Below are 20,694 nucleotides of genomic sequence, written 5' to 3'. Positions count from 1 at the left end.
GTGAAAAGGTTTCTTTCTGAACAAATAAAGTTACTGCTGAACTATACCTAATTTTTATTCTTTTGCAGGTCACCCTATCCACAGGAAGTAAAGAACAACGGCGACCGCGGCATAGAATAGTAAAAAATACACAGACACGAAGATCGTGATTAGCAACTGACAAATTCTTCTCACGTCCATGGTTGCTCGTCACACTTGGATGCCTCAAAATCACTCATAACTATAGACATAGCACCGTAACACGTTTCAGCACTGTCAAATGTACAAATCTATGCTGCTCTCATTTTGGAATATTTTCCAAGAGAAGGTAAGCATTAGTGAAAAATATGATAATTAATAAATTCGAAGAGAAGCTGGCACTGATGGAAAATAGTCGAAATAATATAGTTTGTTTTGCTTTAGTAAACAGTGTTTCTTTCCTGGTTTGTTTATATTTCTTAATATGTATATTCGTCGCACGAACACTGACACGAGACTTTCTTGTAATATCGCTGATTTCGTACTCGACAACGATACGGAAGTGGCACGGTTTTCAGAACGGTGATCACGTTATTTCGTAGCTTACGGGTTTCATGTGAACTAAAGGTTTCAGAAATCGATGCATTTATCGCCGTCGAGGACAGTGTAGACTCTTATCTATGTCAGAATAATTATTTTTACTTAATTTACCTGTGATAATGAAAATGATGTAAGTAAAAAAAACCAATCAAATTGAGTTTTTTCTTACTTTATGGTCATTAGGAATTCAGTGACTGTAATTATTTAAGGTCACGGAAAAAGGGTGGTTCCGTTTAAAAAAAAAAGAAGGTGACCTTGATATCTCTAAAAACAAATGACAAAAACAATTTTTTGGCATCGTATGATCCCCATTGAACCATCCAACTTTGTCCTTAAGACATTTTATGTATATTTACAAACAACAAAGATATTTGAGGTGCAAACGTTAGGTGACTCACGCTGTATAATAACATCTATTTATATTTCAATATTATAAAAGACGTTTCGAAATGAAAAATAGATGACTACACCACTTTCGTAATCACTGACACAAACAGTGGGGGACAAAAGTATTCGTACACCCTTTAAAATAGAACAACTCTTTCGAAATTGGACCAAGTGACTTGAGTTTCTTTGTGAACATAGAAGGGTTAGTGTACTAAATGATGTATTAACAAAATGTTGAAAAAGTTGCAATTGGTCGGAATCGCGAAGAAAATAGTAAAGGTCGCTTTTGCGACTTTTTTTATCTGAGATTGTAATGAAAATTTAAGAAATACATTGCTTAGATTTATGTTAGTTATATACATGCTGAAAATTTCATCGAAATCGGTTAACATTGTTATGAGACACAAATGGTTAAAAATGTTGAAAATGTTGCCTCTGATTAACCCTTTATTACTAAACTATCGTAAAAATTATGACCTCGACTTCGCTGAATAATTGCTGCCTTAATTTTGCATTATTCTTAAATCTGACTATCATAAATACTTAAACGAAGATTTCTATATCATTAAAAATAATATTTTTGTAAAACATTGTGTTTCCTTTCAGTCGTAATTTTACGAATCATTAGTATTGTAATAACCAGACAGTGGATGTTTATGCATTTATAGCATCCTCTGACTTTCAAAACGTAGCAAAATAGACAGTCCAATAAAATTTAATATTATTTATGCATTATTATTAACTTTGTAAAACCCATAATATGAAAAAGAAATTTCTGTCCACTTGTGTTTTATCTATATTAGTATCCAAAATTATAAATTTGCATAAACATTCGCTGTCTAGTAATAACGTAAGTCACAGTATCAAGTGGACTCTTGATATATTGCCGTGGTCAGTATTGGTAAAAATTAAACTACAGGTATAGTTGGCTCAAAGATATAGTGTTAGCAATACACTTGATCAAAACGCACAATTAACCTCGTTTTTTAGATGTCCCCAAAGAAAGTAGTCAAGTGGCGTTAAGTTCAGAAAACGGTTGTAAGTGTACAGATGTTACATTCACGTCAAATTTTATACAACAACAAAAAAACTCAAAGTAATCTTCGTATCTCAATAGAAAAGAAAAGTAGCAGAAAATTAAATCTTGCATTGTGTACCCGCCTCGATACCATATAACTTTTCCTCGAAACATTTTCTCATATAACAAACAATTTACAAGTAATTTAGATGACAGCGTTAGGTGAATCACCCTAACCTCTGTGCTGGTAACATTCGAAAAGAGTTCCAGGAGTAAGGATTTTAATAAGTAAGAATGTCACACTATCCTGGTTCCCTCCCTAGGTAACCGGGATGTCTTTAGATTTTCCCGCGTAAAAAAAAAGGGCCACGTGAGTATCTGTAAAGCCCTTATGAAACATGCAGAACGTCAAGTGAATGTAAATACACTTTCACATACCTTGAGCATCAAATTGTCTTCTCCTACGTAATATGCTTCTTCCCTGGAAAGAAACAGGACCCGTTCTTCCATGATTGTCGTCGTGCGGCTCATCCTCGCCTGCACTTGTTGCACTATCACGTTGCACGGTTTCGTCGTTTCTGATCGTCGACGTCGCGGCGCCACTTCCACTTCCAGTGAAAAGCTTCACTTTCCTTGCCAGTTCTGCGTATCCATGGAAACCGGTCTCACTGAATCTAATTGATCAAAATAACGAACAACGAATAGTTTCGGATATGAAATATCGGTAATAAAGTAATAAAGACACTCATATTGCTTATGACTAGACTACGGATTTTATGCATTTATAACTTATAGGGCTCTGTGAAATACAATAAAAAACAAAATTTTCATCAGATTCAACAAATTTTCTATTTTACTCTGAATCTAATAATATACTTAAGAGGGAAAATAAATTACTACGATTGCTCCTGTCTTTATAAATTACTTCAAAAACTTTAATTTTGCATAAAACCCTGCAGTATACTTATGACACTAACATTAGGTTTAGGCCGAATTGTAACTTCTGCGACACACAGCGAGAATTTAGTAATTAGTTAGCCCTCTTTATTGTTAGATGATCAGCCCTTTAAGAGTTCATTAACACGAAACTTTTCTATTATTACTAGTATTATCTTTAGGTGTCTTCCATCTATTTAAATCGTATGTACCTCACACTCTCGCTACCGCTGCTCTCATATCTGGTGCTGCTATTTGATTCCCTCCTAGTTCTTGTAATGGCATCTCGTATCCTTTGAGATGCTGACCACGAGTCTCCTGCCTTTCTTGAAAGGGCTGGAGTTGGTTCACTTTCACTTTCCCTTGGACTGTACCTTGATGATCTTGTACTCAATGGACTTGCTTCTGGTGATAATTGCTATAAGAGATATATAATAACTTCCTTACTTTAAGCAGCTCTACTCTCAGTTAACATAACTCTACCTTTCATATTCTAGAATACATACAAATAAACAATTATAAAGTGTTTATGGAACAAGTTACACTATAAAAAAAAATTGGCATTTAATAGACGTTAATTTGAAAAATTAGAAAACTTACACTTGAACACCGTTTGTTTGGAATATCATCTGCTTCATCGGGGTTCGAGAATTCCTCCTTTGAAAACTTTCGCCGCACCTATGATTATGAAAATGAAAAGTACTTTTATATCGTGTTAGTTAATTGATGGTTATATTATATTATTTGACTGTCGAAATTTTATCGTATGAAAATATAGAATTGTAAAGATTGATTTAAGAGGGTGGTTTAATATTCTTGGAAGAAGTAGTATTACTTATTGTAGAAAAAATTTCTAAGAATAATTCCATCATTTTCAATGTATATAAAACCTATTAATTATAGTTTCTTCCTTATGATACTGAATGAGTATTAATGCTTATAAAAACAATGTTATTCACTATAAGATAATTATATTTAATGTTAAATATAATAGAAATAAAATCGAACATAAGCTCTCCTTCTTGTTGTGTTCAAAGATAGAGTTCTGTAAACATTCAAAATCACGAACAAGAGTCGCCTCATAGATTTGTGCTTCATAAATGTTCAATAAATAGCTTTAAACTCTAGGAAGAAGTATAATGGGCCCTCCTATTACCTAACTGTTTTTTCATTTACTGTGTAAAACTGTCATACTCCCTATATACATTAACATTTAAACATGATTCAACACCTTTTAGGCAATCCTATAAACCATAAAGTACGTGGTACTCAAAACGGGTAATGTTTGAATAAAATGATTTTTAAAACACTTTATGCCACATGTGATTTAGCATTATCTTGCCGCAAAACTACTCATTTCAAAGAACCGAGTAAACGCTTTACAGCACGTATTTCTGGGATGACCTAATATACAGAAGACACTTGTTCAATACGATAAAACCTTTTAAACCAGTCACAAACTATTGCAGTGAAAAATGGCAAACTGACCACTTGGAAATCGTCAAACTTCTTTCCCTGGCCAAGATCCCCAGCAATCTTCCGTTCACTCGCACCAAAGTGAGTGGCATCGGTTTCATCAGTAACACTGTCCTTCATAGAGTCTGAACTTCTATCATCTTCTGCCAGTTGTTGTTCCACCATCTGTTTCGCATTCTCAACCTCCATTAGCTTCCCCTTGTCATCTCTCTTAATGCCTTCCCGATCCTGCAGTAGTTTCTCTTCAGCGGCGACGACGTCAAGCATCGTCTCTTCTTTGCTTCCTGTCTTGGCCTTCATTCCGTCATTCTGCTGCAGACATTCCTCGTCGTTTCTCGACGATTTACAGTCAGCAGTCTCTCTGCCCTCTCTAGACAGTACCTTCGTCCTTTGCTCGTGCACTGTCGACCTCGATCTCACTACGGCAGAGACACCCACGCGCTCATCCGCCCTCTCTTGCTTCTCCTCTCTGCCGGCTTGCTTTCCTTTTGCAGTGACGCCGGTGGCGTGCGCATTTAAATTCACACTATCTCTACCCACGTCTGCGTGGCTGCTATCCCGCCGGAATAGTCGAATACCGTGTTTAGAGTCCTCTTTGCTTCCCGGCTGAAAGACCGAACTTTTTGTCTCCTCTTTCAAGTCCTTGCGAACGAACTTCACGTTGGACCGTATGTCGTCTTTGCTATCTTGACGCTTTAATTTCTCCTCCTTGCTGCGGCCTGACAACAATTTCGGAATCAAGCTGGGCACACTTATGTCCTCACGGCTGCGACGGAGATCATCAGTGCTTCCTCTGTATCTTCAACAGAATAGTAGTTGATGAAACACTGTCAATCGAGGATTCTCTTATCAGAATAACTCATGTAACAGCTAATATGTATTAGAGTTAGTTAGGTCAATGATAAATTGAATGTCGGTAATAATACGGTTAATATAGTCTGAATGAAATTTAAAAACTAGAGTACCTTTGCGGAATAAGAGAACGTTTCGGTGACTCTTGAGGGCTCCTAATGTCCTCGAATTCCTTCGAGCTTCGACGAAATATAGGAATACTAGATTTTCTCTCGCCATGCTTAGACTGGGCTAACTTAATTTCCGGCGAGATCAATTTCGATAAGATCTTCGGCGATTTTATTAAGGAGATCCTTAGTGAATTCTGTTCCTGGTTGTTCGAAGTTTCCACTTGCACTTCAGTTTTCGTTTTAAAACCAATCGTTGCGGTAAATCGGTCGAGTTTTTTTGGTTTTATGGCATCGTACGACGGCACTTCCTCCTCTTGTTTATTCGACAATTTTTCGCCACGTTTCGAAGTCCTTCGATCATTGATATCGAACCTTGCCGTAAATATTTCTGGCGAAATCGTCTCGTTTCCTGTCACTACATGCTTGCACGGATCGTTTTTCGTGGAGTCACCACAGCCCCAAACTTGTTTAATTGCCTCCCACGTAACTGGCGCCCTCTGGTCTAAGTCCAGGGATTGGTCGTCTGCAGGTTTTACAAATTCGTTCTTGTCGATAATTTCCCGGTATTCCTGACGACGGGTCGGTAAACTTCGGTACAACCGCAACTCTGGCGATGTTCTTGTCGTAGACCAACGCGTGGGTAGACCTGTATACGAAATATACAGGGTGTAACAAAAGTGTTTTAGATCCCTGAAATGTGTCACTCGTGAGGTGATTTGAAACAAGTTTGTCCTTAGCAAAAATGTTATCCGAGGCTTCGTTAACGAGATATTATCGAAAAATCCGGGCCAATCAAAGCTCGGCCGGCAGATTCGCGCTCTGATTGATCGTGATTTTTCGATAATATCTCGTTAACAAAGACACGGATAACAAGGAAAAACTTGTTCCAAATCGCCTCACGAGGGACCCATTTCCAAGACCTACAACACTTTTGTTACACCCTGCATACAGGGTGTTAAAAAAAACCATTCAATATTTATATGGTACATATCACACAGTACGGAGTAAAAAAGCCTTCATGAACATAGGTCGAAAAGTCAACCATTTCTAAGATGTAAATATTTTTGTATGTTAGCATCATGATTGACGTAGTACTTTTTGTATTTACAGAAGGTGTTCCACATGTTCTCCATGTATTTCTACATCTCTGTCGAATTGTTTGGCAAGCATTGTGGAGTCGAGTGCGTAATTTTTCTAATTGTAAGTCATTTCTCGGCGAATACTACACTTTGTTTCTCAAACATCCTCATAAAAAGAAGTCCGGAGGGTTTAAATTGAGGGGATCGAGGGGGCCATGCGATTGGTTCATCACGTCTATCCAGCTTTAACCAAACAACGTGTTTAAGGGTGCATTCTCATGTAAAATTTCCAAAAAATCAATTTTTCTATTGCATACGATAAGGACTTAATTATAATTTTGTCATAATTTCTGAAAGTTTAGAAGAACCTTACAGATTTATTTTCGGGAAGGTTAAAAAAAAATTATATACTTTTCTGACGGGGCGACTGCACAACTATTGAACAATCAAATTCCTACAACCCAAGATTCATTTGAATGGCCGAAAATATCTTTTACAAATATTACATTACATTTGATTGCAGAAGTCAAGCCTGGCAACCATTCTGTCGGTAAGGTCAACACGGTCCTTACCATCACTGTGCTGTTGGACGATCGGAGCATGCGCACGCAACTTCTAGCCTCTGTGCTATCCAGTGCGCCGATCGCGATTAGAGATGGTGTGTGCAAAATAACTAATAATGATTTGTCACAGTGATCGCAGAATCACGATCATGGCCGTGATTTAACTTCATTTACGTCCGTGATCGTGATTTTTTTATCTTCAGTGAATTTTCTCACTGTGATCTTAATTTTTGATCTTCAACTGCTCATTTCGAAGTTGCTTTTAATATCATCATTTTCAAAAACAGCTTATCTTGTATGTAGAATTTCAAGGAATACGGACACATTTTTTTTCAAATTTATCGATACTCCAAGAGGAATTTGCAAAAGAAAAATTTGTCTATAATTTTCCATATTTTAAAAATGATTTTATTATTCAAAAAAATATTACTCAAATAGACAAAACCTTCTAGATTAAAAGAAAGGAAAAATTAACTCAATACGATAAATAGTTTCCGAGATAAAAATTCATAAGGACACGCCGGTTTCACGAAAATAGACAAAAATTACAAACTTTAGTAGTCTGTATTTAAAAAAAAAAACGCGATACCAGTAAAATGATGACATAAACTGCCCCTAATTTCACATGGAATAGTTTATTTTATTTCAAACAAAATTCCTGACATCGAATGCAGAATGTGATCGATTTGGCGTGAAATAGCCCAGATTGGACGGTTTAATATGATGTAACTATGCGCAGTAAATAATAATAATTATACTGAACGTACCGTTAATCGTCCAAGCACGTCGAATAGTGTGCTTTAATATTTCAACAGTAGACGCAGAATTTTTCCTGTTTATGGATCCTTTGCATACCGGAGTTTCGTATATCCAATCTCCTGTAGCAGCACTCAATTCCCTAAAATTATAAAAACAAAAAAATTGCAATATTTATCACCGTTTTTTTTAAAAACACCTTGAATTATTAAATATTAGCTGTTTATAAAGAGCAATATATTCAATTACAAATCATCATGCATTAGAAACAAACAATTTGTTTTTCTTTAAAATTCAAGGTAGCAAAGAATTCGTAGGAAAGTACTAGAAGCAACTCACGCGATCTTGTAGCAAACGTTACAGATCCATTCGACGTCTTTGTTATCGACAAGGCGCCTGACCTCGATACAGCACTGTCTGCAAACTCTGTGCCTGCAGCGGGCACATGGAGCGCCGGTGTTGTAGAATCTACCAAACGGCGTACTGCATTTGGTGCATTTACGTCCTTGGCACGATAGTTCACCTGACGCCTTTAGAAGTCCCCTCCTCCGGAGGTATTGGAGATCAGCCCTCAGTCTTCTATAAAACGAATAGTTTTACTGTATTTCTGGGTTGAACTCTAATCAGTAGACTGCGGATTATATGCATTTGTAACATATACGAATATGTGAAATGTGACAAATGGTAAAGTTAACATCGGATATTTTCTGTCTTATTCTTCTAATAATAAAAATCATTAAGAAATGAAAGAAAATTCAAGCTTCACATCTATCTTTACAAATCGCTTAAAAAACTGTTATTTTGCATAAAGTCTACTAATCAGACACGACATTTCTCATTTTTAGAGACGTGAATTTTCTTTCTGAATTTCGAACCTTACAGATTTCGAAATGTTTTACGGGCTCATCACGTTTCCTGCGAAAATAACCGATACAAATCTACCTAAGGTCAATGTCCCTATTTCTAATCATGTACGAGTTCTGCTATCGCGGAAATTGATTTTTATTATTTATTTATGCAAAAATCGGCAAAAAAAAAACTTCAGTAATGCCTCGATGAGTGCGACACACTCGGGTTTACTTGGTTTTGAACCCTTCATAAAATTGTATTTTGCCCGAAGCCAAGCCTCTGCTTAGCTCCTGTTTACTCTGCTTTGATTGGTTCCACAGGGGGGCTCCCCCAGCAAAGGGAACAACGCCATTGCTCGTGTCGCATTCATCGAGGGATCACTGTTATCAGGTATAAAATCTAAACGTCCCTTTATAATTAAATTTAAATAAAAGTATTTTTAAAAACATTTTAACTTAATCATAGTTAATTTAATATGAAGTATAAAATATCCCTATTTCAGCTCAGCAAAAATAGAAGTGCCGAAATCAAACTTTGGCGTACAATATCAAAGATTCCGTAAGTTTTTTTTAGTAAAAACGCAGCGTACGATACAACTAGACCAATATTATACACCAACATATCTACGTTAAAAAGTATAAATTTCTCGAATTATACTCTCATATCCCTGCTGGAACCAGTCGTAGAATCCCAGTTTTCTAATCACCGATGCACAAATCAAACACGTAACACTACACAGAGACTAACCATCCAAACACCAATTTTTATTTTCACTATAACTCAAATATATCGGTGGATGTATCGAGTGAATGATAATGACGCCAGAATACATCGATCGATATATGCGATGCAACGAGTCTCCCTCCGCGGTACACCTACGCGTTCTCCCAGCATACCAGGAGAGCAAGTTTCGTCGAGTTGGAGGAGGCGATTCAGTGCCGACCGCATCCGGCCGACGGAAAGGTAGCCACTGGACCAGCGATCGCTATCGGAGTCAGGATGCTCGCTAGCGGAATGAAGCAAATCGAGCACGGTGCAAGGTGGTGTCACTTTCCGCGACAATTATCGAAGCGATTTCGAACACTTTGTCCGCGTGTAACGGAATATTCCATCTTTCGAATCTCTACAGTAAATCCTCGATGAGTGTTCGAAGGCTCCACATCACTGACATGGAAAGATCCCCAGATGTAACCCTGACACTTTAACCTGTTAACCGGAGAATTAAGTTTTGTTCAACTCGTTTCACAATGGGCCCAGATGGCCCATATATATTTTATATAGATTTTCCCATATGGCCACGCTAGGTTTTAATGGGTAAGAACGACGTAAAACGTACTGGGAACCATTAAAAATTTCCATGATGAAAAGTCGTCATCCCTGTTAGAGTTGTCTTCCTGGTATGATGAAATATTTCATTTAAAAAGTCGTCATCCCTGTTAGAGTTGTCTTCCTGGTATGATGAAATATTTCGTCATACCTGGTTAACAGATTAATGCGGTTTAGCACAGTGATGCAGCTTGGCGTTCAGAAGCCAATGATATTTGTTTCGGACGCATATGGTCATTAATTTATGAAATATTTAATGTTCAGTGTCGAGGAGCCTTGGAACACTCATCGAGGATTTACATTTTTGCAGAATCCGCAGTATTCTTTAATTGTTACCGTCACTTGTTAAGGCTCCCGAATGATCAAACTGTTTACTGAAATCTGTACCAAACCAATCGTTTCAGCCCCAAAATTGAACAAGGCAAGGGTACTGTGTCCCGGATAAAACTGCTGGATTTGATCAGGCATGCCCCACTCTTTAGTCGGCTGTGACTCAATTTATCCGAACTATCTCAAACAATTGGATACTGGAATGGACCCAATTTTATTTGAATATTTGGTCGATGTATTAGAGATGACCGGAGCTAGCGCGACCCAAATTTAGGATCGATTCGAGCGGAGGGCCAGACTCTACTGGTTTTGGGTCAGTGCCTCGGGCGAGCTTGAACGGACAGAAAGCTTCGGGTACCGGATTAACTCGGATCAGATTAAGTCGGTCAAACCTGACCGAATTGCAGAATTCTATTAACCAACCGTCCATTTCTGATTTCGTCGATAAACGCTCGATGACACGTCACGTGTCCGCTCGAACCTAGCAAAAAGGATCGGTGCATTAGTGACAGCAAATAATGTTCCTGATCCAGGTGCGTACTTGGATTGCGCAGCCACTTTAGGCCCGGAGAAGCGACCAATGCACGCTCCTTATCGCTGATACAGCGTAAGTAATACGATGTAAATGTACGTATTGGTATACAGGAGAATTTCATAGCGTATTGGGAAAGTCGGTGGGGGCGTGGCTTAGACTTTGGCCCTCTGATGGTAAGATGGAAAACTACTGACAGTAGGTTCTTCAAATTCATACATACTTGTTTATATACAGTTGAGATACCACGAATACACAGTAGCTTTTAACGGCTTTAAGATTGAATCAGAAGCTTGTGATTTTAATTGAAAGAACAATGCGAGCTTCGGTCAACGAAATTTGTAAGTTCGCGTGTGCAACAACCCAAAGCAAAAACTTTATTGGTCATGAAAATGTAATTAATCGTGATCACCCGTTAAATTGGGGTAGACGAAATGAAGATGACAATAATGATGCTGTTGAAATCATTGCGTTTTGTCTTCAGACATTAAATTTAAAAGTTGATCCATATGAAATTAGTGGTGAAATATTTTTAATAAATAATTTAAAGCTGAACGAATTGGTATGACTTATAACTTAAGGAAATTTACGACATGACTTCCTGAAAACCATAAATTTTATGTCGAACTATATTTCTGATTACAATAATGCTCGTTGGGATAAACTCATCTTTTGTAATGTGTAATGAGCATACTATCATAGACGATGATATATTCTTGCCCATTTTTAAAACTTTCATCCATGCCCTGAAGCGGTCAATAATTTTTATTTGATTTTATTTATTTTTTAATTTCGCAAAGTTTACTTTTTGCCGGAGAATACGATAAAAGTGAATAGTATCATTTTTAAATGCACGACTGTTACAGCCGTACACACAGCAATATATTTTACCCTTATTTGTTCTAGGAGAAAATTCCATGGTGTACTTTTTTATAACTGCGTAAATAATTATGACTGTTATTATACCGATTAATTTAAAAGCATTAAATAACACACAAATATAAAAACACTGATTTTTCTCAACCTGTTCAGGTTTTTTTTCTTAGGTTTCACTTCTTTTTCTGAACTATTTAAACACTGTTGATCATATGGATACTCGACTTACTCTCAGTAGTTTCATTTTCTGTTACTAGTTGGCGTATCGAAATTCTGACTTTCCCAATAGTAAAGAGGGGACACAAAAAACATCTGCCATTTGTACTCCACTAGTATGCAATTATGTACTTGACAACTTAAAACATTTTGTACAAACAGTTTAATCGGATCAGTCCTACTATCAGTTCGTCGTTAACAATCACTGGTGTACACAAATACTTCCACTGGAAAATAATGTTCTATAGGGCACGTGTTTATACGGACTTTTTTAATCGTTTTCATGTTCTTTATCCACTACCGACACCATGAAACACCCTGTACATACACACCATCGGTTGTTCAACTCTTTGCGCGCCGTTTTGCGACTTTTGCAACGAATGCACGGACTCGTGAGCTACAGTCGGTACACTTCGCTTTCTTTCGGTTCGCCTCGGTTCGGTTCACGTTATCTCGTACCAGTGGGGGCGTGACTAGGCGTGCATTAAGCCGCGTCCCCATCGAGGCGGCAATTGCAAGACGGCACAGATCCGCAGCGGCATTTACCAGAGTCAAAATTTCCAATTTTTGCCTACTTTCGTGAAACTAGGCTATTAGATACTTATGAATTTTGATCTCGGAAACTTTTCATCGTACTGAATTCATTTTTCCTTTCCTTTACTTTAGAAGGGTTGACCTAGTTGCATAATATTTTTTTTAAGGTGTTAAAACATCGAATTTATTTTCTCACTCAAATCAGATATTTATAGTGTAGAATATTCGACAACAAGAATTAAAGCATGAAATAAAAATTATTTCAGTTAAAAAGAAATATTTCTAAACCATTTAGTTTGCATTTCATTTATACATTTGCAAAATAAATGGTCAAGAAATATTTTCTTCTAACAAAAATAATTTGGATAGGTACTGTTATGTCTCCACTGTAAGCACATACGAAACTCATTTTGATCAGTTAGTTCAACAGTTATGATTTATTGAAAAACAGTTGACACTATATTTCAAACAGCTGTAGAATCAACAATTACAAAAATTTTCAAAATCCTTCGAAACACTTATATATATCACTAAAGACTACAACATACCAAAGTGTCAACAAAATCCGAGGTATTACTCCAAAAAGTGTCCGATTTCGCGTGGTATGCCTTGCATACAATGTATAACTGCGGACAACTGTAATTTTGTCGATTTTCACTTTTTTACATATTATTTAGAATATTATTTATAATCTGTTCATGTACAACAAAAAGTAATCAACCGAATACGATAAATAGTTGCCAAGATATAATTCCTAAATACAATTCATTTTCATGAAAACGGGTAAAACCCGCAACATTGAAAGGCCTGTATTTCTTAAAAAAATTCGAAACTCGAAACATGATGACTTAAACCCCGCCCCTAATTCCACGTGAACTACATCGTACGTCGTTTTAATCAAAATCCCAGACATCCAGAGAAGAAAGGGACCGACCGTGAAATGACCCTCCTTGTTGTCGAACACGCATCCTCATTGCTAGTTCATCACGAATTCTTTTCTTGTTTACCGACATCAGTCAGGAAACGAATCCAGGAGTCCAGGTTCATGTGGCAAAGGCCGACGCAATGGGGACGCGGCTTTAGACAGTAATGTTCCGTTTCGGATGTCAACGACTGGGAATACGATATTTATCGTAAATACCGGTTTTGCGACTACTTTTCTTCCGTATCGGATCGCCGATTTTGTAGATTCCTACAATTAAAGAAATGTATATAATAGTCGATCGAAGGCAGTCAAGTTATATGAAATAATATATGATTCTGCATTCTTCTTTAGTTGCTCTCCCGATACAAGAATCAAGTAAAGCAGCAAATCACATCAGTCCAAAAATGTAACACGCATTCAAAGATGAATGCACACGTGTTGCAATAATTATTGCTGACAATTATTTATCAGTACTTATTATAGTATTACTTAGTTGTAGTAAGAAGTCGGAACTGCTAAACTATTGCGTGTTAGTGCTACAAAAAGTATAAGTGAATATAGTGTTATGTTTGTGTTTATTTAACTATAGTCGATAAAGATTTAAATTTTTTAAACAAAATCAGCGCTTCGAGTTTCGAAATTTTATGAAGTTTTGGGTTCGAGTTCCGAGAATTCAAAATTAGGTTTCAACTCACTCCTACTTAGAATCGAATAGAATTTAATATGTGATAGTTCAGCGGATACTAAAGGTAAATTACTGGTGATATAAACATATTTCATAATTAGCAGTGTTAAACCTAGCACTCAAATATCTTTAAAACAACCTCTAAATTTTTATCGAAAAACTTCAGCAAACCTCTCAATCTTGGCATATTTAGATTCTTATTCGAATTCAAAAACTGTAATTACTATTGCTAAAATATTCAGTATGCAGTACTGAATATGTTCAATAGATTCGGAAAGTTAGATTGAAGTATCGAAGTATCACGAGTTCGTTATACCTCCGTGTGAAAGCTATTCCACTCCAGTCAAGCTGTATACGCTACGATACAGAGAAAAACGAGACACTCGGTCACACGGAGGGTCACAGCCACAGCTAGCCCTGAGGGAGCAGTCATTGACATTGAGAGAGAGAGGGAACGAGCAAGATTCTTGGAGGAACGTGACTAAAGGCGCGTCTCCACTGGTGTACGCGAACAGTATATGAATCATTTTTTCTGTGAATCTTCTATTCCCGTACAGGAGATAGCAGAATCAAGCAAAAATATAAAAAAGAGATCAAATGCATCGACGATTTAAAACATTTTGAAAACTCCTTCGAGATATGTTTATACAGTGTGTAACACAAATGTTGGAGGACCCGGAAATGGGAGATTCGTGAAGTGGTTTTAAACAACTTTTTCCTTATCAAAAATGTTATCCGAGGCTTTGTTAACGAGATATTAATGAAAAACCCTGATCAATCAGAGCGCGTGTCTGTCAGCCGAGTTCCCGCTGTAACGTTGGCTACGCGCTGCGATTGGTATATTGGATGATAAAGCGTGTGTGATCCTCGTATACCTCCCCCCACTACTGTAGAAGAGCAGTTTTCTCCCTTTGGGCAAGGTGGTTGCCAAAAAAGTCAGAAGGAGGGAGCATTCCTCCACCGAGGCACTCGGGCAGCCGCCGCTGGAGAGGCGAGTGGAGGCTCGTCGTTCCGTCCGCAATAGGAGGCAGCCCAGAGGAGGAGCGTTGTGGGGGAGTGGCCCTTCGACACCGTCGAACAGCGAAAGACTTTTGGAGGGAGGGGCGAGTCTTGTGTAACCCATCCCCTCGAGGAAAAAGCTGCCTTGCAGGGGGTTCCCCACGCCCTCACAAACGCCTCGAGGTAGGCCATCGTGGGGTTTTTAGCCGGTAAGAGTCCGGCACAACCTCGGTCTCCCTTCCAGGAGACCGGGGAGTCCATGAGGATTTTCCTCACGAAAAAAAAAATACAAATAAAAGATAAAAAGTTTTCACTTTTAATCTGTATCTTTTATTCGAAGGCATGAAATCAAAGATACAGATAACAGATGAAAAGTTTATTCGAACGAATGGAGCGTTTCGAATAACGAATAAAGATAAAGTATCTTTTATCTAAATAATACCCTATTCTGATGTAGTATCTGGGTTATATTTGGAAAAAGGTAGGTATCATTAATAGTTTTTTCATTTCATCCCTATAATCTATTACCATTCTTCGACGCTTTTCTTCAAAAGCATAATCGTGTGTTTCGGAAACTATCCTGACCGGAAAATTATATAGCAAATCAGATTCTTGCATAATATTATTTTCAAGAGAATTAACCTGATTTTGAGTTTCGGTTTTATAAATTTGAGGTACAACCCTTGGCCCTTGGTGGTAGGTAACTGAAGAAGCTCGTAATAATTTATTTATAAATAAAGCTTAAAAAAATTCGTTGATTATTTTGTAGCAATGAGGCCTAAATGAATAAAAAAATGAAATAAATATATGCTTCATATGTAAGTATATAATCGTATAATTACTAAATATTGAGAAATAAATTATGGAAAATGTTTGGTACCAGCAGCTCTATGCTCACGAGCCTCATGAGCAAACTCGGCTTACGCTAGGGGAAAAAGTAACGTAAGGGAAGGGTTTCCTATAGCTTGGTTTTAGAAGTTACTAAAATTTATGTCAAATTAATATTTAGTTTAACATTTAATTCAGTACTTGTTTTAAATTTACCGAGTTGTATGCGACCCTTCCCTACGACACGTTTTCCCCTAGCGAAAGCCGAGTTTGCACGTCAGTGTACCCTCACGAGCAAACTCTGCTTCCGCTGGGAGAAAAAACCAGTGTAAGAGAAGGGTCTTCTACCACTTACTGTTAGTCTCGGGAATTATTGAAACTTATTTCAAATTAACACTCGATTTAACATTTATTTCGGTACTTGAAATAAATTTACAAAGTGGTAGGAGACCTTTCTCATACGCTACTTTTTCCCCTAGCGGAGGAGTAAGGGCCTCCTACCATTTGGTATCCGGAACTATTGAAATGTATGGCAAATTAATATTTGGTTTGACATTTATTTCAGTACTTGAAATAAATTTATCAAGTGGTAAGAGGCCCCTCCCCCACGACACTTTTTCCTCTAGCGGAAGCCGGGTTTGCACGCAGTGTATACATGCATATAACCGAATACGAGAAAGGAACTATGATAACACATTTCGGGATTTCCACACAATCTATATGTAGTAAAAACTACACGAGTTTTTCTCTCGACACCTTTATTGTATGAACAGAACTCGATTCAACGTTACCCTTGTTCCTCCTCAGCGGCTGGTCCCGGTTGCTCGAAGCGAAACACGTCCGTAGTCGACATACTAGGCACTGTTGACACTCGATCGCGGATCACATATCGACGTCTTCGCAATTCGAGGATGTTTTCCTGACTCAGGCTCAACGGATCCACGTGTAAACGCCGTGCAAGTGCGTGTCCAGGTTAGATGGCGCCCGTCAAGGCTAACACACATTAACGCGTGCCAGGACCAACGTATACAGGAACAACGAACCATTCGAGCAACAGGTTGCAAATTCACAGACTTCCGCGCCGTACTCAAATGAGAAGCAACACAACGGTGTCGACGGCGGCCGACTCACACTCGCTACAATCTGGTGTAAATAGTATCACGGCGCACCTTGCCCCGTCCTTCTCTACCTGTGCACGCCACCGTTTTTCTCTGACTTGAATGCGCCGGACGAGACGCGTTCCTTCTAGCTATGCATTCACACACACGCTCAGCATTTATGCTGTGATGGTAATATACCGGTATCTTTAGGCTGCGTGTGCTCACCTATACATAGCCACAGGTGTTTATCTGACTCGTAACTGTGTGGACAGGTTTTCCGCGGTCGGTACGAACCGGAGCATGGACATAGGAATAAGTTGCGCGGGGGGAAGCAGCTTCCTGGGAGCGAGGAACACGGTCACGTGGTACTCTGGTGCCAGATTGGCGATTGGTTGTGTTCACGCAAGCGCAATCTTGTTTTCATCGAGTAAAAGTGTACTTCAGCTGGGTAACCGAGTTTGCTCGTGAGGGTACGTGATACGAGTAATTTGTCGCAAAGGTCGTAAATAGAAATATTAATTATTTCAACGTTTAAACAATTAAAGTAGAAAAAATTTTAAAACATTTATAAAAACGATACATATCTCCTTTTCGTATAAAATGCTAAAAATGTAATATTGTAAGTGTCATATTAAACACGAAATATAACCTCAAATTAACTTTTATTGTACGGGTAAATTTTTTGTGATTGCAACAAAATGGGTGGTAGAAAAAAGCATAATCAATATGATCCTTTGGGGTTCATTAGGAGAAAGAATGAAAAAGGCGAAAATGTAGCGTTTTGCACAGTGTGCAACCATGATATTCGAAATACAGCTGTGAAGAGATTAGAACGGCATAAATGAGTATGCAATAAAAAAAATAAAAATTTTTCATCAGGTAAATAAAAATGGTTTTGATAAAATGAATTGCAATACATCTGTTTTAAGTATGGTAAGTTGCAGTACAACGTGTACAGATGAGACTGAACACGTTTGTGAAAAGAATATTAATATCAATAAATGTAAAGCTATCAGTAGTAATGAAATTAATTATTTTATAACTTCACTCAGAACCCTTCCAGTTTCTCTTCTTGTACTAAAGTTCTAAGAGTCTAGAAAAAGTTTTTGGCCACTTGTAAGATGTAACCATTGAATTAAAAAACTCATCATATTGTGCATCCAAAATTGTTGTTAACAGTACTTTCCTTGTAGGACGCTTATATTCATCATTCAGTCCATTGATAAATGCTTTAAAATGTTCTGAATCAATTACACTAAAAGGAATATTGCATAAAAAGAAAGAAATTTTCAAGTAACTGATCAATCTTACTTCGTTCAAAATAAAAATAAACTTTTTATTAAAATAGATCTTCACATCGTCGTAACGCGTCGACTTGCGACGCGAGCGCTTGCAAACTAACTTTTGTAGGCCTTCTCGCCAATTATGTATAAACTAGTATTGCCAAATTTGCAAACAAAATCCACCAACATTTAAAATTGAATATACAACCTTGGTACAACCATATCTCAGGTACAACAGGTTACCCCACAATATTTTTTTTAGCAAATTGCACAAATAAATGTAAAACATGTTTCTGTACAGTTTTAGTTAATTGATTTTCCATGCGACTCACGTACTCAATCCGGGTGGACGTGTGTAGTCACATACTTAAAATACAACAGATCGTGGGCCGATGCAACAACTACAAAAGACGTTATAGCAATGAACTTTTGCAGTCTATAAATTAAATATTTAATTTCTCAATTTCAAGTAACATCTGATTTGTTTATTAAAATTTATAAGTTATTGATATCCAATTTATTATATCAAATAATTTGACTTTATTGAACATATACATAGATATATGTATTTAAAAAAGGAATATCGATAAGAAATATTTACATTGTTTAATATTATTAAAATTTTAATTTCTTTTCATGTTACTTACAACGCACACAAGTTCACACAGAATTCTGTTCCACACTTATTCCAACTGCTTTTCTGCTTTTGGGTAATATTAAATATACAAAATTATAAAAAGCAAGTAACTTTTGACAGAATTTTCTATACAGCAGTAGAAAGAAAGTAATTAATTAACAATTATGCGACTTTATCCCCTACTGCAATGCAATGCTTATTATGTCCAGTTGTAAATGGTACAACACAAATGTTTAACATCAGTAATTACAGTAAAGACTGGATAAGAGTTGGATAAAAAGTTTCTTGTAAGAATTTCTACTTCGCCACCATCACTGTGGAGGGAAGGCAGTGAGGTGTTGAAACGATTTGTGGTGCACCCTGGAAGTTTTAAAGCAGACACTAGTTTCAAACTCTTATGGAATCTTTACTGTATAATAATAACAAAAGTTTAGCAGAAATAAGGTGATATATTATAAATAATATGGAATGTCAACACACATACTTTTTAAGAAAAGAGACTGTAACATTTATGCAAATAATTTAATCATTTTTAGTATTTATATCTTTGTTCCTGCGTTTTGGGCTTGTTACGTTTTATTTTCATTTACACGTTAATATTCTTTTGTATGGGAAGGCCACCATAAATATTATTATATTTTAAATTCAATTAATTTTTTGCCTGATCACAACTAATGAATCGTGGATGCTTGTGATATGTGTTGTATTTACATATTTTGATGTCAGAGACGTTATAATGTACAAGACAAACAAGTCAAAGTAAACGAAAAATGATACAAGTTAGCATTTACCATCAATACTTTGATATATAAAGTAGATTTGTGGTATCAAATAATGCTACAATGTTCATTCAATATACATAATAATCAATGAATAATCGAAGAATAATGAGTTTGCAGTTTATTGTACAATCCTATGACTTAATCTATTTATGACGTATCATAAAAAATAAGAAACATAAGTGGATTTTTGTAACGTGTGATTGTATATTTGTTATAAATAAATTATGTATTCCACCAATGTGAACTATTTAATGTGTAAGTTGCAACATCAAACGTTGGGTCAATTATTAATATCTTGCTGAAGTATTAATCTCAGTAATGGTGTAGTTCATGGTATCGAAGGTGAATCCACACTGTTGCATGAATTTGTTGAGAATAGAGAAGAAACAGGACTAATAAATTCGTTCTATTTAACTTGGACGACATTGACTTTCATGTGTCAGTAATGCTATCCCAAATAACAAGAAAATCTCGTGTAACAAGAGAACTTATATATTAAAAGATTCATTCCCTTATAGTAGACTTAAATTACAATTGGACCAAGTGTACGTTAAGACAACAGTTTCTTGACACATTTACCTATCGAACATCAGAAGTCATGGCTAAATGGCCTCTTAAGTTCTATCATACAACACCTCAGACTTCAAACACAGGCAATAATGAAAGAAGTTTTTAATTATTGTGTAAGTAACAAATACATTTCATAGAAAGTATTAGTATTCACCAAGTGATTCTTTACAACTGTTTCCTGAAAAACTTGATAAGCTAATAAAAATTGTTTTGTTAATTTTAGTAATTCTCTATTCAATCGTACATTTCAGTGAAAAATATGAGGTATATGTGTACTAAAATGTCGACTGCCTTAAATTTCCCACATGCTCATGTGTATTATTTTTACAATTTATAGCAAAGTAGCTACATTGACATTGTACACTAAGATCTCACTTAGTCAGGCCACATAAATGTGTCACAACTATGCACCTACATACATACTTACAGGCGTTTCATTTGACAAACGTACACTCTTTTAAAAGACACACACACTACTTATTTTCAT

At 36.7% G+C, this 20,694-nt stretch overlaps 1 protein-coding gene across 1 annotated transcript in view; it reads right to left on the bottom strand.

Annotated features, from left to right (window-relative positions):
• The window catches only part of LOC107189855, a 40,973-nt gene extending 23,875 nt beyond the window's left edge, over positions 1–17,098 (bottom strand). Inside the window, exons 1-8 of the mRNA XM_015578535.1 lie at positions 16,627–17,098; positions 8,075–8,314; positions 7,747–7,877; positions 5,341–5,983; positions 4,388–5,174; positions 3,500–3,577; positions 3,112–3,317; positions 2,402–2,637 (exon numbers count right to left, since the gene is read on the bottom strand). Of these exons, the coding sequence (XP_015434021.1) occupies positions 2,402–2,637; positions 3,112–3,317; positions 3,500–3,577; positions 4,388–5,174; positions 5,341–5,983; positions 7,747–7,877; positions 8,075–8,314; positions 16,627–16,688 (2,383 nt within the window). The 5' untranslated portion in view covers positions 16,689–17,098. The remainder of the gene's footprint in view (positions 1–2,401; positions 2,638–3,111; positions 3,318–3,499; positions 3,578–4,387; positions 5,175–5,340; positions 5,984–7,746; positions 7,878–8,074; positions 8,315–16,626) is intronic.
• Between the last annotated feature and the right edge of the window lie 3,596 nt (positions 17,099–20,694).

Source organism: Dufourea novaeangliae, unplaced genomic scaffold (assembly GCF_001272555.1).
Source record: "Dufourea novaeangliae isolate 0120121106 unplaced genomic scaffold, ASM127255v1 scaffold11, whole genome shotgun sequence".
Classification (NCBI taxonomy): Eukaryota; Metazoa; Arthropoda; class Insecta; order Hymenoptera; family Halictidae; genus Dufourea; species Dufourea novaeangliae.
The sequence above is the reverse complement of the archived record's forward strand: the minus strand, read 5'-3'. Positions and strand labels throughout refer to the sequence as shown.